Consider the following 25,939-nt stretch of genomic DNA (forward strand, 5'->3'; position numbering starts at 1 on the left):
TGGCCATTTTCATCAAACAGTTTACTACAAAACACAACTATTCCGGCTTAGGAAAGCCAAAAAAAGGCATAAAAACCTGTTCATTGACACAGGTACCTGGATTTTGAGTTTCGCGCAAGTGTCGGTCACGGTCAAGCGGGCACGGGGCAAATGAACCAATAGGAATCCCTAAAATCCCAAATGTTTCAAAAATCCCAAATGTTCCAAATTTTGGGAAGATGGGTTGCAGTTAAAGGGCCAAGCTGGGACGCAATCTTCTACCTAAAGGGGGCAAGACGTAGCCGGAAAGGGGGCAAAAGAAAAGGGGCAAGAGATTGCGCCGCTAAGGCCGGAACAGGAAGTTTAAGGCATATTCGGGGTTGATATCTTGCAACCTTGTGCTAATAACTTCCTCCGCTTTACAACTTTATGCTATTAATTTATTTAAATTTGAAATGCTAAAATTTAAATTAACTTAAACACGCCAATTTTAATTTGGTTTTTGATTCTATTTGTATATTTGTTGGCCTACGGCTGGACCCCTTTCTTTGCATATTTGCTTACTGCGATCCACTAGCGTGACAATTTCCTTTTGCATTTATATGTGACAATAACCTAAGTTGTATGTTATTTTTGTCACTTACATCGACCCGCTTTTAGCCCACAACGAACACAACAAGTTTTTTTGATTCATACGTGACTTTGTCTCATTAAATGTTCCCTGTAACCAATCACCAAACGCATTTGCAAATTTTTTACTGTATATTGTTTACAAAAGCAAACTGCAATCGTTCGACAAGCACCCAAAAATTGCACTTAATACAAATAATATGCGACAACTAATACGAGAACACAGGGCACAAAATATAACACATAACAATTTAAAAACATCTATAGATGGACCTAAACAGGGTCCCGTTCGCCAGGTCTTTAACCTGAACTTGGCGACGCTGCTTGGGCGCCTTAGCACGTCTCTCTGCGCGTTGCTGGTTGGTGCCTTGACAGTATAACCTTCCTTACCACTAAATAACTGTCGTTTCGTCAACTGGGGGCAGTTGTATATCAGCTTGGTCGCGGACCTGACTTGCGCAGGTTCCTTGCAAGGCCCTTCCACCTGGAGGCTCTGTCGTGGCGCCAACAGTCAGTCTTTTTAAAGCACACCTAGCTGGGCAGTTCGGTCAGTAGGTGCTGGATTGTTATGGGGTTGTTGCCGGTCGTTCTGACACGACCCGTGGCCTTAACGGCCCTGTCATGGCCCGATCTGTAAAAATATATGCAATTAGTATGTGTGTAAAGAAAACAAAAAACATGGAATAATACAGTACATGGGTTTAAATTTAAACTATCATAGATACATCAATTGAAGGTAACTAGGTCCTGGTTGGTTCTGCTGGCACCTCTACTGGGACAGCAGCAACACTTCAAGTAGTTACAGTTTTAAAATCTGAGGTACATTAAAAGCATTCATACTTGTTTGCAACGGTTTTTGATGGGCACTTCAGCACACTCTATTATCAGCCAGGAACAGTAGCTATATCTAGAATGATAGGTATAAACAACCGCCAACTTTAATTAACAAAAAGCATACCTGCTGATGATAGCCACAACTGCACTTCACCAAATTGCCAAAGACATTACTGCCTATGATATTGCCATGTCTTGCACATTCTTTCACCTCTTGCCATTCTTTCACCTCTGTCCATTTTAAGTCATGTGTAGACTGTAAGCCCATCTTGTATCACATCTTCATATATCCTGCAGCCTTTCATTCCAATCTTGGCAGTAACACCTGATTCAGGCACATTTAATGTCAGAAAAATGTTCTGAATTATATATATAGTGAACTAATTGTGAGCAACATAAAAATCATTACAACTTAGTGTAGGTATAAGTTACAGTGCAAAGCATAGTTTTGAAATGTCTCACAAACAACTGATAAACTACTCTTACAATCTCATACTGTGACTAGTCTATGGGTGTTGCAAAACAACTGCCTATGTTAGCCTCTCATCCATCCGCATACACATTATTGTTGCAAAATATTCTACAACAAGAGCTTGCAACCTTAAATTAAACAGCAAAAACTTGACTGGCCAAACAAATAGTGAGCATACTACCAAGTTACACCTGTGTATGAATGTAGAGTCTAGCTTTAAAATGTCTCTAAAATAGGTGACCCCATGATCATTCATATTGGCGAGTAATAGTTATTGTTCTCAGTAATGAAGTTGACAGGAAAAACCTTAACTGGCTGAACAGAGCTTGTAAAAACAGTTCCATCAAAGCTAAACTTACAGTCATACAGCAAACATGCTTTCAACCGAGTTTCCAAACTGTTGCAACATACCTTTTGGTGCAGTGTCCATAGTGACATGATAAAGTCTTTCCTGGTTGACAACTTAAGCATCAGCAGGGGCCACGACTAAGTGATTATTACCGTCTGGCGGTAATTACCGACACCTGCTGCAACTTGGGACAAAACTCAATGTAAAGTTTCCCGTCTGCAGTAATCTCGGCAAAATCAAGGTTTTCTTGAGCATTGGCCATTTTCATCAAACAGTTTACTACAAAACACAACTATTCCGGCTTAGGAAAGCCAAAAAAAGGCATAAAAACCTGTTCATTGACACAGGTACCTGGATTTTGAGTTTCGCGCAAGTGTCGGTCACGGTCAAGCGGGCACGGGGCAAATGAACCAATAGGAATCCCTAAAATCCCAAATGTTTCAAAAATCCCAAATGTTCCAAATTTTGGGAAGATGGGTTGCAGTTAAAGGGCCAAGCTGGGACGCAATCTTCTACCTAAAGGGGGCAAGACGTAGCCGGAAAGGGGGCAAAAGAAAAGGGGCAAGAGATTGCGCCGCTAAGGCCGGAACAGGAAGTTTAAGGCATATTCGGGGTTGATATCTTGCAACCTTGTGCTAATAACTTCCTCCGCTTTACAACTTTATGCTATTAATTTATTTAAATTTGAAATGCTAAAATTTAAATTAACTTAAACACGCCAATTTTAATTTGGTTTTTGATTCTATTTGTATATTTGTTGGCCTACGGCTGGACCCCTTTCTTTGCATATTTGCTTACTGCGATCCACTAGCGTGACAATTTCCTTTTGCATTTATATGTGACAATAACCTAAGTTGTATGTTATTTTTGTCACTTACATCGACCCGCTTTTAGCCCACAACGAACACAACAAGTTTTTTTGATTCATACGTGACTTTGTCTCATTAAATGTTCCCTGTAACCAATCACCAAACGCATTTGCAAATTTTTTACTGTATATTGTTTACAAAAGCAAACTGCAATCGTTCGACAAGCACCCAAAAATTGCACTTAATACAAATAATATGCGACAACTAATACGAGAACACAGGGCACAAAATATAACACATAACAATTTAAAAACATCTATAGATGGACCTAAACAGGGTCCCGTTCGCCAGGTCTTTAACCTGAACTTGGCGACGCTGCTTGGGCGCCTTAGCACGTCTCTCTGCGCGTTGCTGGTTGGTGCCTTGACAGTATAACCTTCCTTACCACTAAATAACTGTCGTTTCGTCAACTGGGGGCAGTTGTATATCAGCTTGGTCGCGGACCTGACTTGCGCAGGTTCCTTGCAAGGCCCTTCCACCTGGAGGCTCTGTCGTGGCGCCAACAGTCAGTCTTTTTAAAGCACACCTAGCTGGGCAGTTCGGTCAGTAGGTGCTGGATTGTTATGGGGTTGTTGCCGGTCGTTCTGACACGACCCGTGGCCTTAACGGCCCTGTCATGGCCCGATCTGTAAAAATATATGCAATTAGTATGTGTGTAAAGAAAACAAAAAACATGGAATAATACAGTACATGGGTTTAAATTTAAACTATCATAGATACATCAATTGAAGGTAACTAGGTCCTGGTTGGTTCTGCTGGCACCTCTACTGGGACAGCAGCAACACTTCAAGTAGTTACAGTTTTAAAATCTGAGGTACATTAAAAGCATTCATACTTGTTTGCAACGGCTTTTGATGGGCACTTCAGCACACTCTATTATCAGCCAGGAACAGTAGCTATATCTAGAATGATAGGTATAAACAACCGCCAACTTTAATTAACAAAAAGCATACCTGCTGATGATAGCCACAACTGCACTTCACCAAATTGCCAAAGACATTACTGCCTATGATATTGCCATGTCTTGCACATTCTTTCACCTCTTGCCATTCTTTCACCTCTGTCCATTTTAAGTCATGTGTAGACTGTAAGCCCATCTTGTATCACATCTTCATATATCCTGCAGCCTTTCATTCCAATCTTGGCAGTAACACCTGATTCAGGCACATTTAATGTCAGAAAAATGTTCTGAATTATATATATAGTGAACTAATTGTGAGCAACATAAAAATCATTACAACTTAGTGTAGGTATAAGTTACAGTGCAAAGCATAGTTTTGAAATGTCTCACAAACAACTGATAAACTACTCTTACAATCTCATACTGTGACTAGTCTATGGGTGTTGCAAAACAACTGCCTATGTTAGCCTCTCATCCATCCGCATACACATTATTGTTGCAAAATATTCTACAACAAGAGCTTGCAACCTTAAATTAAACAGCAAAAACTTGACTGGCCAAACAAATAGTGAGCATACTACCAAGTTACACCTGTGTATGAATGTAGAGTCTAGCTTTAAAATGTCTCTAAAATAGGTGACCCCATGATCATTCATATTGGCGAGTAATAGTTATTGTTCTCAGTAATGAAGTTGACAGGAAAAACCTTAACTGGCTGAACAGAGCTTGTAAAAACAGTTCCATCAAAGCTAAACTTACAGTCATACAGCAAACATGCTTTCAACCGAGTTTCCAAACTGTTGCAACATACCTTTTGGTGCAGTGTCCATAGTGACATGATAAAGTCTTTCCTGGTTGACAACTTAAGCATCAGCAGGGGCCACGACTAAGTGATTATTACCGTCTGGCGGTAATTACCGACACCTGCTGCAACTTGGGACAAAACTCAATGTAAAGTTTCCCGTCTGCAGTAATCTCGGCAAAATCAAGGTTTTCTTGAGCATTGGCCATTTTCATCAAACAGTTTACTACAAAACACAACTATTCCGGCTTAGGAAAGCCAAAAAAAGGCATAAAAACCTGTTCATTGACACAGGTACCTGGATTTTGAGTTTCGCGCAAGTGTCGGTCACGGTCAAGCGGGCACGGGGCAAATGAACCAATGGGAATCCCTAAAATCCCAAATGTTTCAAAAATCCCAAATGTTCCAAATTTTGGGAAGATGGGTTGCAGTTAAAGGGCCAAGCTGGGACGCAATCTTCTACCTAAAGGGGGCAAGACGTAGCCGGAAAGGGGGCAAAAGAAAAGGGGCAAGAGATTGCGCCGCTAAGGCCGGAACAGGAAGTTTAAGGCATATTCGGGGTTGATATCTTGCAACCTTGTGCTAATAACTTCCTCCGCTTTACAACTTTATGCTATTAATTTATTTAAATTTGAAATGCTAAAATTTAAATTAACTTAAACACGCCAATTTTAATTTGGTTTTTGATTCTATTTGTATATTTGTTGGCCTACGGCTGGACCCCTTTCTTTGCATATTTGCTTACTGCGATCCACTAGCGTGACAATTTCCTTTTGCATTTATATGTGACAATAACCTAAGTTGTATGTTATTTTTGTCACTTACATCGACCCGCTTTTAGCCCACAACGAACACAACAAGTTTTTTTGATTCATACGTGACTTTGTCTCATTAAATGTTCCCTGTAACCAATCACCAAACGCATTTGCAAATTTTTTACTGTATATTGTTTACAAAAGCAAACTGCAATCGTTCGACAAGCACCCAAAAATTGCACTTAATACAAATAATATGCGACAACTAATACGAGAACACAGGGCACAAAATATAACACATAACAATTTAAAAACATCTATAGATGGACCTAAACAGGGTCCCGTTCGCCAGGTCTTTAACCTGAACTTGGCGACGCTGCTTGGGCGCCTTAGCACGTCTCTCTGCGCGTTGCTGGTTGGTGCCTTGACAGTATAACCTTCCTTACCACTAAATAACTGTCGTTTCGTCAACTGGGGGCAGTTGTATATCAGCTTGGTCGCGGACCTGACTTGCGCAGGTTCCTTGCAAGGCCCTTCCACCTGGAGGCTCTGTCGTGGCGCCAACAGTCAGTCTTTTTAAAGCACACCTAGCTGGGCAGTTCGGTCAGTAGGTGCTGGATTGTTATGGGGTTGTTGCCGGTCGTTCTGACACGACCCGTGGCCTTAACGGCCCTGTCATGGCCCGATCTGTAAAAATATATGCAATTAGTATGTGTGTAAAGAAAACAAAAAACATGGAATAATACAGTACATGGGTTTAAATTTAAACTATCATAGATACATCAATTGAAGGTAACTAGGTCCTGGTTGGTTCTGCTGGCACCTCTACTGGGACAGCAGCAACACTTCAAGTAGTTACAGTTTTAAAATCTGAGGTACATTAAAAGCATTCATACTTGTTTGCAACGGCTTTTGATGGGCACTTCAGCACACTCTATTATCAGCCAGGAACAGTAGCTATATCTAGAATGATAGGTATAAACAACCGCCAACTTTAATTAACAAAAAGCATACCTGCTGATGATAGCCACAACTGCACTTCACCAAATTGCCAAAGACATTACTGCCTATGATATTGCCATGTCTTGCACATTCTTTCACCTCTTGCCATTCTTTCACCTCTGTCCATTTTAAGTCATGTGTAGACTGTAAGCCCATCTTGTATCACATCTTCATATATCCTGCAGCCTTTCATTCCAATCTTGGCAGTAACACCTGATTCAGGCACATTTAATGTCAGAAAAATGTTCTGAATTATATATATAGTGAACTAATTGTGAGCAACATAAAAATCATTACAACTTAGTGTAGGTATAAGTTACAGTGCAAAGCATAGTTTTGAAATGTCTCACAAACAACTGATAAACTACTCTTACAATCTCATACTGTGACTAGTCTATGGGTGTTGCAAAACAACTGCCTATGTTAGCCTCTCATCCATCCGCATACACATTATTGTTGCAAAATATTCTACAACAAGAGCTTGCAACCTTAAATTAAACAGCAAAAACTTGACTGGCCAAACAAATAGTGAGCATACTACCAAGTTACACCTGTGTATGAATGTAGAGTCTAGCTTTAAAATGTCTCTAAAATAGGTGACCCCATGATCATTCATATTGGCGAGTAATAGTTATTGTTCTCAGTAATGAAGTTGACAGGAAAAACCTTAACTGGCTGAACAGAGCTTGTAAAAACAGTTCCATCAAAGCTAAACTTACAGTCATACAGCAAACATGCTTTCAACCGAGTTTCCAAACTGTTGCAACATACCTTTTGGTGCAGTGTCCATAGTGACATGATAAAGTCTTTCCTGGTTGACAACTTAAGCATCAGCAGGGGCCACGACTAAGTGATTATTACCGTCTGGCGGTAATTACCGACACCTGCTGCAACTTGGGACAAAACTCAATGTAAAGTTTCCCGTCTGCAGTAATCTCGGCAAAATCAAGGTTTTCTTGAGCATTGGCCATTTTCATCAAACAGTTTACTACAAAACACAACTATTCCGGCTTAGGAAAGCCAAAAAAAGGCATAAAAACCTGTTCATTGACACAGGTACCTGGATTTTGAGTTTCGCGCAAGTGTCGGTCACGGTCAAGCGGGCACGGGGCAAATGAACCAATAGGAATCCCTAAAATCCCAAATGTTTCAAAAATCCCAAATGTTCCAAATTTTGGGAAGATGGGTTGCAGTTAAAGGGCCAAGCTGGGACGCAATCTTCTACCTAAAGGGGGCAAGACGTAGCCGGAAAGGGGGCAAAAGAAAAGGGGCAAGAGATTGCGCCGCTAAGGCCGGAACAGGAAGTTTAAGGCATATTCGGGGTTGATATCTTGCAACCTTGTGCTAATAACTTCCTCCGCTTTACAACTTTATGCTATTAATTTATTTAAATTTGAAATGCTAAAATTTAAATTAACTTAAACACGCCAATTTTAATTTGGTTTTTGATTCTATTTGTATATTTGTTGGCCTACGGCTGGACCCCTTTCTTTGCATATTTGCTTACTGCGATCCACTAGCGTGACAATTTCCTTTTGCATTTATATGTGACAATAACCTAAGTTGTATGTTATTTTTGTCACTTACATCGACCCGCTTTTAGCCCACAACGAACACAACAAGTTTTTTTGATTCATACGTGACTTTGTCTCATTAAATGTTCCCTGTAACCAATCACCAAACGCATTTGCAAATTTTTTACTGTATATTGTTTACAAAAGCAAACTGCAATCGTTCGACAAGCACCCAAAAATTGCACTTAATACAAATAATATGCGACAACTAATACGAGAACACAGGGCACAAAATATAACACATAACAATTTAAAAACATCTATAGATGGACCTAAACAGGGTCCCGTTCGCCAGGTCTTTAACCTGAACTTGGCGACGCTGCTTGGGCGCCTTAGCACGTCTCTCTGCGCGTTGCTGGTTGGTGCCTTGACAGTATAACCTTCCTTACCACTAAATAACTGTCGTTTCGTCAACTGGGGGCAGTTGTATATCAGCTTGGTCGCGGACCTGACTTGCGCAGGTTCCTTGCAAGGCCCTTCCACCTGGAGGCTCTGTCGTGGCGCCAACAGTCAGTCTTTTTAAAGCACACCTAGCTGGGCAGTTCGGTCAGTAGGTGCTGGATTGTTATGGGGTTGTTGCCGGTCGTTCTGACACGACCCGTGGCCTTAACGGCCCTGTCATGGCCCGATCTGTAAAAATATATGCAATTAGTATGTGTGTAAAGAAAACAAAAAACATGGAATAATACAGTACATGGGTTTAAATTTAAACTATCATAGATACATCAATTGAAGGTAACTAGGTCCTGGTTGGTTCTGCTGGCACCTCTACTGGGACAGCAGCAACACTTCAAGTAGTTACAGTTTTAAAATCTGAGGTACATTAAAAGCATTCATACTTGTTTGCAACGGCTTTTGATGGGCACTTCAGCACACTCTATTATCAGCCAGGAACAGTAGCTATATCTAGAATGATAGGTATAAACAACCGCCAACTTTAATTAACAAAAAGCATACCTGCTGATGATAGCCACAACTGCACTTCACCAAATTGCCAAAGACATTACTGCCTATGATATTGCCATGTCTTGCACATTCTTTCACCTCTTGCCATTCTTTCACCTCTGTCCATTTTAAGTCATGTGTAGACTGTAAGCCCATCTTGTATCACATCTTCATATATCCTGCAGCCTTTCATTCCAATCTTGGCAGTAACACCTGATTCAGGCACATTTAATGTCAGAAAAATGTTCTGAATTATATATATAGTGAACTAATTGTGAGCAACATAAAAATCATTACAACTTAGTGTAGGTATAAGTTACAGTGCAAAGCATAGTTTTGAAATGTCTCACAAACAACTGATAAACTACTCTTACAATCTCATACTGTGACTAGTCTATGGGTGTTGCAAAACAACTGCCTATGTTAGCCTCTCATCCATCCGCATACACATTATTGTTGCAAAATATTCTACAACAAGAGCTTGCAACCTTAAATTAAACAGCAAAAACTTGACTGGCCAAACAAATAGTGAGCATACTACCAAGTTACACCTGTGTATGAATGTAGAGTCTAGCTTTAAAATGTCTCTAAAATAGGTGACCCCATGATCATTCATATTGGCGAGTAATAGTTATTGTTCTCAGTAATGAAGTTGACAGGAAAAACCTTAACTGGCTGAACAGAGCTTGTAAAAACAGTTCCATCAAAGCTAAACTTACAGTCATACAGCAAACATGCTTTCAACCGAGTTTCCAAACTGTTGCAACATACCTTTTGGTGCAGTGTCCATAGTGACATGATAAAGTCTTTCCTGGTTGACAACTTAAGCATCAGCAGGGGCCACGACTAAGTGATTATTACCGTCTGGCGGTAATTACCGACACCTGCTGCAACTTGGGACAAAACTCAATGTAAAGTTTCCCGTCTGCAGTAATCTCGGCAAAATCAAGGTTTTCTTGAGCATTGGCCATTTTCATCAAACAGTTTACTACAAAACACAACTATTCCGGCTTAGGAAAGCCAAAAAAAGGCATAAAAACCTGTTCATTGACACAGGTACCTGGATTTTGAGTTTCGCGCAAGTGTCGGTCACGGTCAAGCGGGCACGGGGCAAATGAACCAATAGGAATCCCTAAAATCCCAAATGTTTCAAAAATCCCAAATGTTCCAAATTTTGGGAAGATGGGTTGCAGTTAAAGGGCCAAGCTGGGACGCAATCTTCTACCTAAAGGGGGCAAGACGTAGCCGGAAAGGGGGCAAAAGAAAAGGGGCAAGAGATTGCGCCCAGCTTGGCCCTTTACTGCAACCCATCTTCCCAAAATTGAATTTAGTCCAAATAACGTTCTGATGGCTGCCACCGCCTAACGCAGGTGATCCTTCCAATATGGCCGCCGTACCCTCCATGTAGCAACAGGGGTTGTAACCAAAAATTGCCACTTGCCACTTGCCACCGGTTCAGTGGCAATTGCCACCGGTTCAGTGGCAATTGCCACCGATTCAGTGGCAAGTGTTTCGGTTGTCACCGGTTTCGGTGGCAAGTCGGTTTGGTTTTGGTGACAAGTGCAAAGTAAATCAATTGATACAAATTGTTCCCGATCGTTGACAAGCTATTAAGTCGCAAGTTGCTGTGGAGTGTGGTGTCTTTACCAGGAGCACATGAGATATGGCTTGAAGGAGATATTCTAAGAAGTGGTGTACACAAATGGCATTATTTTATTGGGTATAACGCTAAATTTTTTGGATATAGTTATCATAATTAGTGTGTACTGTGATATGTAAACTTTAAGATCAAACTTATTTTTTATGTTTTTTTGCAATTTTGCTCCTTGTAAACATTATTATTTTTCTTTGTCAATGTGGCTTTTGCAGTATGGATTATAATAAATAAATACAAAATACTTGAATACATTTCGTGAACATTTAGGCAAATTCCTAGGTCAGTGGTTCTTAACCTTTCATGCACTGTACCCCCACCCCCACTTTTGGGCCTCATGGGACCCATAAGTGGTAACCCAGTAAGACTTGTGCCCCCCTAGCAAAAATGTATTTGACAAACTTAACTAAATTAAAAAGACCATAAACCACAAAATAGTCGATTAAATTAGGTTATTTAATCATTTGCAACATATAATTAATTATAAGCTTTAAAATAGAAAAGGGCTCACTGACTTTTAGTGGGTGGTTACAGCAAGCGTACACCCATGACTGCCCTAAATACAGCTCCTGGGCCCTGGTTGGAATCCCCTGTCCTAGGCAGATGCACTACAAGCATAAATAAATCATTAATCTTGTTTATTGATGAACTTGCATGAACAAAGAAAATGGGTGCAAATAGGGCATTTATACTTTTGCTGTTGCTCAAGGAGGTGAACAAAATCGTAAGCACATCTAACAAAACAGCAGTAAGAAAAAACATTATGGTTAACGTCTGTGTCACCTTACTGCAAAAACATAATTAAGAGGAAATATAAAGTCCATCTAGTAATTGTCAAATAACATATCATAATGCAGTAACAAACAAAAAGCTTGACAATGCACATAGGCTTGTGTGTGTGCCAGAGGAGGAGAGTGCTTGCTCGACACTTAACTACAAATTTATTACCTATAAACATTTTTCATTAAAGTATCACATGCTAACACATGATGAGTTGGTAATAGATCACAGAACAACTAAACATCCACGTAAGAAAATATGCTTGGGCGATCGCCAAAAGGACCATTAAAATCCAACATGGAAAGAGTAGTGATGGCACAATAGCTAACCATTCAAGTGTAATGAATAAATGTTGGATAGGGTAAAATTCCATAATAATTCACAAAACTATTATCAATCAATACAATATGCTAAAACAATGAAATATATGTAATGCTTGCATTCCATGGACCAGGTTATGTTCAGTTGCAGGTCAACAATATTGTGATGCAAATCAAATGTCCTTAAATCTTATACTAAAATATGCTTCGTAGAGAATCACACATCAATTCTGAAATGATAAATAGAGCCAGCAATTATACAACAGATACAGAGCAATGTAAGTTTCCTTTGTACTAGAACAAAATTTAAGTCTAAGCAAGATAAAAGTCAAAAATTGTCACTAATTAATTGTTGCTTTCACTCTGAGTCTGATTTAGAATGCAACATCATGGTTTCAATTGACAGCCATGGCGAGTAGACACCACGGCTTTAAGTAGCTGCCATGGCCAGTGGGCATCATGGCTTTAAGTAGCAACCTTGGCCAGAAACATATATGGCGAGAATAAGTTCTGCATCAAGTATTTAAATACCAGGTACAGCAACCTTGATATAAATGTCATAAAAGAACAGCTTATTGTGCATCAACATAGGGCAAAACGGTCCTTGCAACCAAGCAACTGCTAAGGGATTCCTTCACACCCACCACAAGGGATTGTGTGCTAATCAGAGGCAGAGCCAACTTTTTCAGCATGGGGTTATCTTTTCAACATGGCCTAACGATTAAAGTGTCTTAACTCTAAAAAACTCTCCACTTCGTTGATGGGTATCAAGACAACTACATGTGATAAATATGTAATTAGTCCCAAACAAAAAGTTGGAATTGACAGTGTTCACAGTACTTGACTCCCTATAACATTAGCAATTGGAAAAAAAGTAACATAACATGTTTGGCATAGCTTGCTAAAAAAATTACATTTCACCAACTTACATGTTGCTGTCTCAATGAACATAATCGTCTGAGTGTTTGTCTATTTCCACTTTTGCATGTATTTTCATGCTCCTGTGAGACTTTTTGTCAGAGAGTTTTTGTATGGTTAAAATCAAATGTTTATGAGATTACTTTTCCATGTTTGAAAGCAAGGTTAAGTCCTTTTACAGATTGAATTAATCTCATTTTCTTAATCTCATTTTCAACTGTCAGCTAAGTCAGGCTCACAATTGTTATGAATTAAGTAGAAATTTCAGCCATTGAAATTTGTAGACTTGTTGTTTTCAACGATTTCAATCTGACCAATTCACAATGGCGGGATTATTCCATGAACACATGCAAATTCGTTGCAAACTAACGACGATGTTAAGTTCAGTAAAAAGGTGTTCGTTTAACTGTTCGTTCGGTAATAAGCGAACTTTTCATTCAGTGGCTACCGAGCCTTCAGTGGCAACCAAACCTTCAGTGGCAACCGAACCTTCAGTGGCAAGTCTCATCCGATCGGAACCTTCAGTGGCAAGTCTCATCCGATCTGAACGTTCAGTGGCAAGTCTCTTTGAATTTGAACACGTCCAGTCATAGAAACCAAATACATTTGACAGACGCAATCATCTACATTATATATACTCATCAAAAAAATTAGCATGCAGAATTTTTCTTTTTCACCTCACCAAAACTCAATCTGAGAGTTTTATTCGCATTATAATCGTCCACGAATGGATATTTGCTTGTCTCGGCATCGAGGTTTACATCTCTTGCCGTTGAGACATTTAACACATTTACTTGCCCCTTGCCAACCAGACTTGTCTACAAAACTTGCCACTTGCCAACAATACTTGCCACTTGCCAACAACGCTTGCCACTTGTCAACAACGCTTGCCACTTGCCAACAAGACTTGCCACCAACACTTGCCACTTGCCACAAAAATTTCTTGCTTGCCACCGGATTGAGTGGCAACCGTGGCAAGTGGCAAGTGGCAATTTTTGGTTACGACCCTCACTCAAATTTTGGGAAGATGGGTTGCAGTTAAAGGGCCAAGCTGGGACGCAATCTTCTACCTAAAGGGGGCAAGACGTAGCCGGAAAGGGGGCAAAAGAAAAGGGGCAAGAGATTGCGCCGCTAAGGCCGGAACAGGAAGTTTAAGGCATATTCGGGGTTGATATCTTGCAACCTTGTGCTAATAACTTCCTCCGCTTTACAACTTTATGCTATTAATTTATTTAAATTTGAAATGCTAAAATTTAAATTAACTTAAACACGCCAATTTTAATTTGGTTTTTGATTCTATTTGTATATTTGTTGGCCTACGGCTGGACCCCTTTCTTTGCATATTTGCTTACTGCGATCCACTAGCGTGACAATTTCCTTTTGCATTTATATGTGACAATAACCTAAGTTGTATGTTATTTTTGTCACTTACATCGACCCGCTTTTAGCCCACAACGAACACAACAAGTTTTTTTGATTCATACGTGACTTTGTCTCATTAAATGTTCCCTGTAACCAATCACCAAACGCATTTGCAAATTTTTTACTGTATATTGTTTACAAAAGCAAACTGCAATCGTTCGACAAGCACCCAAAAATTGCACTTAATACAAATAATATGCGACAACTAATACGAGAACACAGGGCACAAAATATAACACATAACAATTTAAAAACATCTATAGATGGACCTAAACAGGGTCCCGTTCGCCAGGTCTTTAACCTGAACTTGGCGACGCTGCTTGGGCGCCTTAGCACGTCTCTCTGCGCGTTGCTGGTTGGTGCCTTGACAGTATAACCTTCCTTACCACTAAATAACTGTCGTTTCGTCAACTGGGGGCAGTTGTATATCAGCTTGGTCGCGGACCTGACTTGCGCAGGTTCCTTGCAAGGCCCTTCCACCTGGAGGCTCTGTCGTGGCGCCAACAGTCAGTCTTTTTAAAGCACACCTAGCTGGGCAGTTCGGTCAGTAGGTGCTGGATTGTTATGGGGTTGTTGCCGGTCGTTCTGACACGACCCGTGGCCTTAACGGCCCTGTCATGGCCCGATCTGTAAAAATATATGCAATTAGTATGTGTGTAAAGAAAACAAAAAACATGGAATAATACAGTACATGGGTTTAAATTTAAACTATCATAGATACATCAATTGAAGGTAACTAGGTCCTGGTTGGTTCTGCTGGCACCTCTACTGGGACAGCAGCAACACTTCAAGTAGTTACAGTTTTAAAATCTGAGGTACATTAAAAGCATTCATACTTGTTTGCAACGGCTTTTGATGGGCACTTCAGCACACTCTATTATCAGCCAGGAACAGTAGCTATATCTAGAATGATAGGTATAAACAACCGCCAACTTTAATTAACAAAAAGCATACCTGCTGATGATAGCCACAACTGCACTTCACCAAATTGCCAAAGACATTACTGCCTATGATATTGCCATGTCTTGCACATTCTTTCACCTCTTGCCATTCTTTCACCTCTGTCCATTTTAAGTCATGTGTAGACTGTAAGCCCATCTTGTATCACATCTTCATATATCCTGCAGCCTTTCATTCCAATCTTGGCAGTAACACCTGATTCAGGCACATTTAATGTCAGAAAAATGTTCTGAATTATATATATAGTGAACTAATTGTGAGCAACATAAAAATCATTACAACTTAGTGTAGGTATAAGTTACAGTGCAAAGCATAGTTTTGAAATGTCTCACAAACAACTGATAAACTACTCTTACAATCTCATACTGTGACTAGTCTATGGGTGTTGCAAAACAACTGCCTATGTTAGCCTCTCATCCATCCGCATACACATTATTGTTGCAAAATATTCTACAACAAGAGCTTGCAACCTTAAATTAAACAGCAAAAACTTTACTGGCCAAACAAATAGTGAGCATACTACCAAGTTACACCTGTGTATGAATGTAGAGTCTAGCTTTAAAATGTCTCTAAAATAGGTGACCCCATGATCATTCATATTGGCGAGTAATAGTTATTGTTCTCAGTAATGAAGTTGACAGGAAAAACCTTAACTGGCTGAACAGAGCTTGTAAAAACAGTTCCATCAAAGCTAAACTTACAGTCATACAGCAAACATGCTTTCAACCGAGTTTCCAAACTGTTGCAACATACCTTTTGGTGCAGTGTCCATAGTGACATGATAAAGTCTTTCCTGGTTGACAACTTAAGCATCAGCAGGGGCCACGACTAAGTGATTATTACCGTCTGGCGGTAATTACCGACACCTGCTGCAACTTGGGACAAAACTCAATGTAAAGTTTCCCGTCTGCAGTAATCTCGGCAAAATCAAGGTTTTCTTGAGCATTGGCCATTTTCATCAAACAGTTTACTACAAAACACAACTATTCCGGCTTAGGAAAGCCAAAAAAAGGCATAAAAACCTGTTCATTGACACAGGTACCTGGATTTTGAGTTTCGCGCAAGTGTCGGTCACGGTCAAGCGGGCACGGGGCAAATGAACCAATAGGAATCCCTAAAATCCCAAATGTTTCAAAAATCCCAAATGTTCCAAATTTTGGGAAGATGGGTTGCAGTTAAAGGGCCAAGCTGGGACGCAATCTTCTACCTAAAGGGGGCAAGACGTAGCCGGAAAGGGGGCAAAAGAAAAGGGGCAAGAGATTGCGCCGCTAAGGCCGGAACAGGAAGTTTAAGGCATATTCGGGGTTGATATCTTGCAACCTTGTGCTAATAACTTCCTCCGCTTTACAACTTTATGCTATTAATTTATTTAAATTTGAAATGCTAAAATTTAAATTAACTTAAACACGCCAATTTTAATTTGGTTTTTGATTCTATTTGTATATTTGTTGGCCTACGGCTGGACCCCTTTCTTTGCATATTTGCTTACTGCGATCCACTAGCGTGACAATTTCCTTTTGCATTTATATGTGACAATAACCTAAGTTGTATGTTATTTTTGTCACTTACATCGACCCGCTTTTAGCCCACAACGAACACAACAAGTTTTTTTGATTCATACGTGACTTTGTCTCATTAAATGTTCCCTGTAACCAATCACCAAACGCATTTGCAAATTTTTTACTGTATATTGTTTACAAAAGCAAACTGCAATCGTTCGACAAGCACCCAAAAATTGCACTTAATACAAATAATATGCGACAACTAATACGAGAACACAGGGCACAAAATATAACACATAACAATTTAAAAACATCTATAGATGGACCTAAACAGGGTCCCGTTCGCCAGGTCTTTAACCTGAACTTGGCGACGCTGCTTGGGCGCCTTAGCACGTCTCTCTGCGCGTTGCTGGTTGGTGCCTTGACAGTATAACCTTCCTTACCACTAAATAACTGTCGTTTCGTCAACTGGGGGCAGTTGTATATCAGCTTGGTCGCGGACCTGACTTGCGCAGGTTCCTTGCAAGGCCCTTCCACCTGGAGGCTCTGTCGTGGCGCCAACAGTCAGTCTTTTTAAAGCACACCTAGCTGGGCAGTTCGGTCAGTAGGTGCTGGATTGTTATGGGGTTGTTGCCGGTCGTTCTGACACGACCCGTGGCCTTAACGGCCCTGTCATGGCCCGATCTGTAAAAATATATGCAATTAGTATGTGTGTAAAGAAAACAAAAAACATGGAATAATACAGTACATGGGTTTAAATTTAAACTATCATAGATACATCAATTGAAGGTAACTAGGTCCTGGTTGGTTCTGCTGGCACCTCTACTGGGACAGCAGCAACACTTCAAGTAGTTACAGTTTTAAAATCTGAGGTACATTAAAAGCATTCATACTTGTTTGCAACGGCTTTTGATGGGCACTTCAGCACACTCTATTATCAGCCAGGAACAGTAGCTATATCTAGAATGATAGGTATAAACAACCGCCAACTTTAATTAACAAAAAGCATACCTGCTGATGATAGCCACAACTGCACTTCACCAAATTGCCAAAGACATTACTGCCTATGATATTGCCATGTCTTGCACATTCTTTCACCTCTTGCCATTCTTTCACCTCTGTCCATTTTAAGTCATGTGTAGACTGTAAGCCCATCTTGTATCACATCTTCATATATCCTGCAGCCTTTCATTCCAATCTTGGCAGTAACACCTGATTCAGGCACATTTAATGTCAGAAAAATGTTCTGAATTATATATATAGTGAACTAATTGTGAGCAACATAAAAATCATTACAACTTAGTGTAGGTATAAGTTACAGTGCAAAGCATAGTTTTGAAATGTCTCACAAACAACTGATAAACTACTCTTACAATCTCATACTGTGACTAGTCTATGGGTGTTGCAAAACAACTGCCTATGTTAGCCTCTCATCCATCCGCATACACATTATTGTTGCAAAATATTCTACAACAAGAGCTTGCAACCTTAAATTAAACAGCAAAAACTTGACTGGCCAAACAAATAGTGAGCATACTACCAAGTTACACCTGTGTATGAATGTAGAGTCTAGCTTTAAAATGTCTCTAAAATAGGTGACCCCATGATCATTCATATTGGCGAGTAATAGTTATTGTTCTCAGTAATGAAGTTGACAGGAAAAACCTTAACTGGCTGAACAGAGCTTGTAAAAACAGTTCCATCAAAGCTAAACTTACAGTCATACAGCAAACATGCTTTCAACCGAGTTTCCAAACTGTTGCAACATACCTTTTGGTGCAGTGTCCATAGTGACATGATAAAGTCTTTCCTGGTTGACAACTTAAGCATCAGCAGGGGCCACGACTAAGTGATTATTACCGTCTGGCGGTAATTACCGACACCTGCTGCAACTTGGGACAAAACTCAATGTAAAGTTTCCCGTCTGCAGTAATCTCGGCAAAATCAAGGTTTTCTTGAGCATTGGCCATTTTCATCAAACAGTTTACTACAAAACACAACTATTCCGGCTTAGGAAAGCCAAAAAAAGGCATAAAAACCTGTTCATTGACACAGGTACCTGGATTTTGAGTTTCGCGCAAGTGTCGGTCACGGTCAAGCGGGCACGGGGCAAATGAACCAATAGGAATCCCTAAAATCCCAAATGTTTCAAAAATCCCAAATGTTCCAAATTTTGGGAAGATGGGTTGCAGTTAAAGGGCCCTCAAGAGAAGAAAAAAATATGCTGGTACAAGTCAATTTCTTGGCCCCCTTCACGAAAGTCATGTCGGTAATAGTTTATTCAGTTGGGGAATAGTTTATGCTCCGAGGATTTAATGAACAAGCATTTAGTACGTTTATGCGTTCATGAGAACAAACAAAAGCAGGTTGGCTATTGGAAATAAGTGCGAAGAGATTCTTTGAAAAACTGCTTTTAATTTGACAAACACGAAGACGAACATCATCCTCTTCGAGTGTAAACATCTTCACACACACATATATCTGTCGCTTTATAAACTTTAGCAAAATGGTCTAAAAAGGTATCTCACTTAGTTGCAAAGCTGTGACCAAATCAAATACGTGTAACAAATGCCATTTTATGTCATAGACTTGTAGTACACTTGTAGTAACACAAATGTGCACTTCACAGGCAATCGCCTGTCACATAGCCGTAATCAGATATATACCGAAATCACATTGAGGATGGCTATGCCCAAGACAACAATACACATTATCAAGTTGACTGCCAAACAACAAACATAGTAAGAGAGAGACAAAACCCTGACCATAATGCATATAGTATACCAAGGAACTTAAGCCTACCAAGTGTTGAGAATTTAACTATATGCCAGTTCAGATCATCATTTACACGACTTCCTTACTTACCAAACAACGGACACAGCTGTGACACACAAAAAACTAGGACCGGCTTGAAAACAATTTTTTCGGACATGTCCGGGTAATTTCGCTACAACTTAGGCCTACGCATGCGCCGACGTAACAACCCCCCCCCCCCAAAAAAAGAAAACGTGCAGAATAACGCAACGAAGCATAGAGTTGCACTAACATAGTGTTACCAGACATCCGAAGTTTCCCGGACGTGTTCGAAAATACCTCGTAAAATCTGAGTCCGGAAATAATTTGCAAAAACATAAACCAATAGCGATTAATACGGCTTCGTACGAAACCAGTAAAACTTTAACAAGTGATTTGCAGGACAAAGAAAAATTATTTCACGATGCCCTTAAAAAAGAAGGCGACTTTGCCGCAGATAAAAAGACCTCACAAGTGTGTAAATAAATCACTTTTGAAAATGCAGTTTACACATCCGAGCAGTATCATTGTAAGTGGCCCGTCACAATGTGGTAAAAGTTTTTTCACTTGAAATGTTATTCGTCACCTAAAAGAAATTTTTTGTCCAGTTCCAAAGCGTGTTTTTTGGTTTTACGGTGAATTTCAGAACTGGTTTCGTACTTTCCCTGATGTAGTATTTCATGAGGGGCTTACTGAAATAAAGAATTTGACTGAAAATTCTCTGTGTGTCATTGACGATTTACTGCTGGAAACAGATGAAACAGTGACTAATTTATTTACGAAGGGCTGTCATCATAAAAATTTGTCTGTTATTTATTTAGTTCAAAATATTTTTCACTGTGGACGCGAAAAGAGAACCATTTCGTTAAACGCACACTATTTAATTCTGTTTAAAAATCCTCGAGATAAATCGCAGATTAATCATTTACCCAAGGGGTGGGCAAACTTTTCGGTGCAAGGGCCGCATTTAAAAGTTCTTAATCTCAGGGGGCCGCATAGTATTTCACCAACGGCCGCCAATTGCTTGCTTGTTTATTTTAAAATAACTGGTGTAAAGAATTAGGTTTATATCATATATATATACCATTCAAAGCCGCCTAAAATGCTCAGATTAAAAATTTCTTACTTGACCATAAGTTTAGCTAAACGGAGCTAACTGTTTATGACGTCATAATCTGTATTGTGACGATGGCGGTGCCTGTTCTTTCGCATTGTTTGCACACAATAAGCGGATAAAAAGCCTGGCGCATATGGTCACTAGGCTGGTAATCTTTTTTTCCAGTCTCACGAAATCTGTTTTTAGCAGTTTCAAAATTGGCAAAATAGTTTTAGTTACGTCACCGCCGCCAGCACGTGTATTTTTTGACATACATGGTCACAGCCGCACAAACTCGTCTCCGTGGCCATACGGCCGCAGGTTGTGCACCCCTTATTTTTCCCAAAATATTAACGGAGTATATTTTCAGCTATGTGCAAATACACTTGTGGTCACTGAAATTATTGGACAAACATTGGTTGAAACGCTACAATTGCAATTGTTTCGAAATAAACAAGCATTCGTTGCAACATAGGCTACACCACGTCTTTTTGTTGATAAATTCCTGAGCCAACATTAAACAAAGCGAGCCGCTTTTAGTTTCCTTTTTTAGGTGTTGTGGGGGTCTGTGTTAACGAATCCAAAGCCGTGTTTAATGTCCGTTTGCAAAGTATTGCAACGACCTAAATTTGATCCAATGTGAACAAAGTTTTAGCTTCAACAGTGCAAAGAGGGCTGTATTTGAAAACGTGAATCGCCTTCACGTTTATTTACCTTTATCGAAGAAATTGTGTCAAGTGACGATTTGCGAAATAACGTGGCGGAAACAACAGGCTAAAGCACGTAAAAAGTATCTGTGTTTAGTTCCAAAGTAAGTATGGTACGGGTACAGATACTGCACATGATATAGGTATCGGCAAGTCGCACCCCGGTATTTTTTAAAACTCTGCGGCTGTGCTCATAATACTATTCAGCGTTACTAACATTCTCTTCAAAATTTACAAACCTTTGGCGGGCCGCATGAAATCCTTTGCCGGGCCGTAGTTTGCCCACCCCTGCGTTAAAGGATTCTAATGGAGATTCCTATCATGCGTACTGCGACATGGAAACCGATGGTGGCGGATGGACTCACATCGCCAGTGTGCATGAGAATAATCCAATTGGTACTGGTCGTTGCTCTGAGGGAGATCGCTGGTCGTGTGAACGAGGAAGCTCCCCTTGTTACCCGAAAGGAGATGACACCTGGGCCAAGATGAACACTTTCGGTGAAGTGCAGTGGGAGACAAGTGATGATTACAAAAATCCCGGCTATTACAACATCGACGCCACAAACTTGATGATTTGGCATGTAAGATGTTTGGTAACCCATTTTAAGATAATCACCTACATTTATGTTTTATTTTAATGTGTAGGTCCCCAACAACACGCCATTGGAGAATTGGAGAAATGAATCATACCTACGAAATCGCACAGAAAATCGCTTTGTTTTTGATCTTAAGACAAAAACCTTCGGCAAGAAAGGCAACTTGTATTCTCTTTTTCAAGTCTATCCTGTAGAGCAGGGATGTGAAACTCAAACACCGTTGAGGGCCAAAAACAAACTTTTAAGTAAGTCGAGGGCTGCACGATCGAAACATTTGGTAAAGTGTAACATGACAACAAAAATATTGCATGAATAAAAGTCAAATATTCATTAATGCCATTAACTACATTGAAAAACAATATTGTAATAAATATCAAACATATATACAGCGTAACAGAGTAAAAGAACCAACTGTGCTTTATTGCTTTGTGTGAAAATAATGACATCCAATGACGCAACAATCGCAATTGCTGATTCTAAAGATGGGTTATTTGGATTATCCTATTAAAACCATTAATAGGAGAATGTTTGTATCATGTAAACTCACTGGTCTGACAGGGTATTCCGCCTAAGACAAAACTTGTTAAAGTTACTTCGCGGGCCGCAACAAAACTCCTAAAGGGCCACACGTTTGACACCCCTGCTGTAGAGTCTGGTGTTTATTTGTGGCCGGAAGATCTCGGTCCAATTGAGCCGGTTGTGTACGATGCTGGTTCTATAGATGACCTTGTTCCTCACTATGGTTCCAGCACTCAGCAACACATTACTCCAGGTTATATTAAGGTAATTAGGAGGCGGAATTTAGAAACAGTTAAATCATAGAATATGCTTGGAGTGCAAAACTGGTGTTATCATTGCCGCGTAGTGTTTGAGCTGCGTGCTCATGAGAACTACACACCAACTCACGTAAGGAAGTATAAAGTATAACTATAAAAAAAAACTGATTGCACATTTCGTATTTTCATCAAGAGTTATTAAATTAGCTGACTGATACTTGCGTATTTTTTCCGCATGTTGCATTTGAGTAATCATTTTTGACTTCCAGTTTCGAGCTTTGTCGTCTAAGAACAGCATGGGATACGCTTACGCTATGTGTCCTGGTGTGAAGTTGAATGATGACTTTAGCGACCCTGCACCGGTATGCATTGGATCAACTGGTTACAATTATGCCTATTCCCATTGTGGGGATTTTTCGGCATGGGCAGTTGATGGCTACGGAACAGGACAAAAATGGCACCCGATCCGTCTACTTTTAGGCGCTTTAAACTGTCGAATTCTGGATAATCCCGGGCCTTTATGCTGTCGTATTATATTCCATATTATGGATTCTGCGCTTTAAGCGACATGGTATGCTATTGATATTACGAACAGCTTAGGGGGTTACCCTAGGTGTTGTTTTCGTTGGTTGTGGGTTGTTTGCACTGATCTAGAAAAAAGCCTGGATAGCGCATTCAAGCGGAAAAGTGAAGCCTACATGGGAGTGAGGGTCGTAACCAAAAATTGCCACTTGCCACTTGCCACGGTTGCCACTCAATCCGGTGGCAAGCAAGAAATTTTTGTGGCAAGTGGCAAGCGGTGTTGGCAAGTGGCAAGTGTTGGTGGCAAGTCTTGTTGGCAAGTGGCAAGCGTTGTTGGCAAGTGGCAAGCGTTGTTGGCAAGTGGCAAGTATTGTTGGCAAGTGGCAAGTTTTGTAGACAAGTCTGGTTGGCAAGGGGCAAGTAAATGTGTTAAATGTCTCAACGGCAAGAGATGTAAACCTCGATGCCGAGACAAGCAAATATCCATTCGTGGACGATTATAATGCGAATAAAACTCTCAGATTGAGTTTTGGTGAGGTGAAAAAGAAAAATTCTGCATGCTAATTTTTTTGATGAGTATATATAATGTAGATGATTGCGTCTGTCAAATGTATTTGGTTTCTATGACTGGACGTGTTCAAACTCAAAGAGACTTGCCACTGAACGTTCAGATCGGATGAGACTTGCCACTGAACGTTCCGATCGGATGAGACTTGCCACTGAAGGTTCGGTTGCCACTGAAGGTTTGGTTGCCACTGAAGGTTCGGTAGCCACTGAATGAAAAGTTCGCTTATTACCGAACGAACAGTTAAACGAACACCTTTTTACTGAACTTAACATCGTCGTTAGTTTGCAACGAATTTGCATGTGTTCATGGAATAATCCCGCCATTGTGAATTGGTCAGATTGAAATCGTTGAAAACAACAAGTCTACAAATTTCAATGGCTGAAATTTCTACTTAATTCATAACAATTGTGAGCCTGACTTAGCTGACAGTTGAAAATGAGATTAAGAAAATGAGATTAATTCAATCTGTAAAAGGACTTAACCTTGCTTTCAAACATGGAAAAGTAATCTCATAAACATTTGATTTTAACCATACAAAAACTCTCTGACATAAAGTCTCACAGGAGCATGAAAATACATGCAAAAGTGGAAATAGACAAACACTCAGACGATTATGTTCATTGAGACAGCAACATGTAAGTTGGTGAAATGTAATTTTTTTAGCAAGCTATGCCAAACATGTTATGTTACTTTTTTTCCAATTGCTAATGTTATAGGGAGTCAAGTACTGTGAACACTGTCAATTCCAACTTTTTGTTTGGGACTAATTACATATTTATCACATGTAGTTGTCTTGATACCCATCAACGAAGTGGAGAGTTGTCTTTTTAGAGTTAAGACACTTTAATCGTTAGGCCATGTTGAAAAGATAACCCCATGCTGAAAAAGTTGGCTCTGCCTCTGATTAGCACACAATCCCTTGTGGTGGGTGTGAAGGAATCCCTTAGCAGTTGCTTGGTTGCAAGGACCGTTTTGCCCTATGTTGATGCACAATAAGCTGTTCTTTTATGACATTTATATCAAGGTTGCTGTACCTGGTATTTAAATACTTGATGCAGAACTTATTCTCGCCATATATGTTTCTGGCCAAGGTTGCTACTTAAAGCCATGATGCCCACTGGCCATGGCAGCTACTTAAAGCCGTGGTGTCTACTCGCCATGGCTGTCAATTGAAACCATGATGTTGCATTCTAAATCAGACTCAGAGTGAAAGCAACAATTAATTAGTGACAATTTTTGACTTTTATCTTGCTTAGACTTAAATTTTGTTCTAGTACAAAGGAAACTTACATTGCTCTGTATCTGTTGTATAATTGCTGGCTCTATTTATCATTTCAGAATTGATGTGTGATTCTCTACGAAGCATATTTTAGTATAAGATTTAAGGACATTTGATTTGCATCACAATATTGTTGACCTGCAACTGAACATAACCTGGTCCATGGAATGCAAGCATTACATATATTTCATTGTTTTAGCATATTGTATTGATTGATAATAGTTTTGTGAATTATTATGGAATTTTACCCTATCCAACATTTATTCATTACACTTGAATGGTTAGCTATTGTGCCATCACTACTCTTTCCATGTTGGATTTTAATGGTCCTTTTGGCGATCGCCCAAGCATATTTTCTTACGTGGATGTTTAGTTGTTCTGTGATCTATTACCAACTCATCATGTGTTAGCATGTGATACTTTAATGAAAAATGTTTATAGGTAATAAATTTGTAGTTAAGTGTCGAGCAAGCACTCTCCTCCTCTGGCACACACACAAGCCTATGTGCATTGTCAAGCTTTTTGTTTGTTACTGCATTATGATATGTTATTTGACAATTACTAGATGGACTTTATATTTCCTCTTAATTATGTTTTTGCAGTAAGGTGACACAGACGTTAACCATAATGTTTTTTCTTACTGCTGTTTTGTTAGATGTGCTTACGATTTTGTTCACCTCCTTGAGCAACAGCAAAAGTATAAATGCCCTATTTGCACCCATTTTCTTTGTTCATGCAAGTTCATCAATAAACAAGATTAATGATTTATTTATGCTTGTAGTGCATCTGCCTAGGACAGGGGATTCCAACCAGGGCCCAGGAGCTGTATTTAGGGCAGTCATGGGTGTACGCTTGCTGTAACCACCCACTAAAAGTCAGTGAGCCCTTTTCTATTTTAAAGCTTATAATTAATTATATGTTGCAAATGATTAAA

General features: G+C 39.8%; 1 protein-coding gene and 7 long non-coding RNA genes across 10 annotated transcripts; 2 read left to right on the forward strand and 6 right to left on the reverse strand.

Annotated features, from left to right (window-relative positions):
- Nucleotides 1-728: 728 nt before the first annotated feature.
- Nucleotides 729-2,909, reverse strand: LOC145228236 (uncharacterized). Its single transcript, XR_013860049.1, has 3 exons — nucleotides 2,327-2,909; nucleotides 1,568-1,768; nucleotides 729-1,240 (listed from the first exon to the last, which is right to left on the reverse strand). It is a non-coding gene; the product is annotated as an uncharacterized LOC145228236 (long non-coding RNA).
- A 338-nt stretch (nucleotides 2,910-3,247) lies between these two features.
- On the reverse strand, nucleotides 3,248-5,191 carry LOC145228233 (uncharacterized). Its single transcript, XR_013860046.1, has 3 exons — nucleotides 4,846-5,191; nucleotides 4,087-4,287; nucleotides 3,248-3,759 (listed from the first exon to the last, which is right to left on the reverse strand). It is a non-coding gene; the product is annotated as an uncharacterized LOC145228233 (long non-coding RNA).
- A 575-nt stretch (nucleotides 5,192-5,766) lies between these two features.
- On the reverse strand, nucleotides 5,767-7,945 carry LOC145228234 (uncharacterized). Its single transcript, XR_013860047.1, has 3 exons — nucleotides 7,365-7,945; nucleotides 6,606-6,806; nucleotides 5,767-6,278 (listed from the first exon to the last, which is right to left on the reverse strand). It is a non-coding gene; the product is annotated as an uncharacterized LOC145228234 (long non-coding RNA).
- Nucleotides 7,946-8,285: 340 nt separating this feature from the next.
- LOC145228231 (uncharacterized) lies at nucleotides 8,286-13,800 on the reverse strand. 3 transcript variants are annotated; one of them, XR_013860043.1, is made up of 5 exons: nucleotides 12,796-13,800; nucleotides 9,884-12,096; nucleotides 9,125-9,325; nucleotides 9,007-9,073; nucleotides 8,286-8,797 (listed from the first exon to the last, which is right to left on the reverse strand). It is a non-coding gene; the product is annotated as an uncharacterized LOC145228231 (long non-coding RNA). The 3 variants fall into 3 exon arrangements; XR_013860042.1 differs by lacking the exon at nucleotides 9,007-9,073; XR_013860044.1 differs by lacking the exons at nucleotides 9,007-9,073; nucleotides 9,125-9,325 and having other exon boundaries at nucleotides 12,796-13,799.
- A 521-nt stretch (nucleotides 13,801-14,321) lies between these two features.
- LOC145228232 (uncharacterized) lies at nucleotides 14,322-16,500 on the reverse strand. Its single transcript, XR_013860045.1, has 3 exons — nucleotides 15,920-16,500; nucleotides 15,161-15,361; nucleotides 14,322-14,833 (listed from the first exon to the last, which is right to left on the reverse strand). It is a non-coding gene; the product is annotated as an uncharacterized LOC145228232 (long non-coding RNA).
- A 340-nt stretch (nucleotides 16,501-16,840) lies between these two features.
- On the reverse strand, nucleotides 16,841-18,861 carry LOC145228235 (uncharacterized). Its single transcript, XR_013860048.1, has 3 exons — nucleotides 18,439-18,861; nucleotides 17,680-17,880; nucleotides 16,841-17,352 (listed from the first exon to the last, which is right to left on the reverse strand). It is a non-coding gene; the product is annotated as an uncharacterized LOC145228235 (long non-coding RNA).
- A 2,738-nt stretch (nucleotides 18,862-21,599) lies between these two features.
- Nucleotides 21,600-23,199, forward strand: LOC145229622 (intelectin-1-like). Its single transcript, XM_080094964.1, has 4 exons — nucleotides 21,600-21,845; nucleotides 21,910-22,105; nucleotides 22,450-22,643; nucleotides 22,906-23,199. The coding sequence occupies exons 1-4, from the start codon at nucleotides 21,600-21,602 to the stop codon at nucleotides 23,197-23,199; spliced, it is 930 nt and encodes a 309-aa protein (XP_079951090.1).
- A 142-nt stretch (nucleotides 23,200-23,341) lies between these two features.
- LOC145229418 (uncharacterized) lies at nucleotides 23,342-25,773 on the forward strand. Its single transcript, XR_013860438.1, has 2 exons — nucleotides 23,342-24,361; nucleotides 25,065-25,773. It is a non-coding gene; the product is annotated as an uncharacterized LOC145229418 (long non-coding RNA).
- The last annotated feature ends 166 nt before the right edge of the window (nucleotides 25,774-25,939 follow it).

The sequence above is a fragment of the Phallusia mammillata genome, chromosome 5, assembly GCF_965637545.1.
Source record: "Phallusia mammillata chromosome 5, kaPhaMamm4.hap1.1, whole genome shotgun sequence".
In the NCBI taxonomy this organism is placed as follows: Eukaryota; Metazoa; Chordata; class Ascidiacea; order Phlebobranchia; family Ascidiidae; genus Phallusia; species Phallusia mammillata.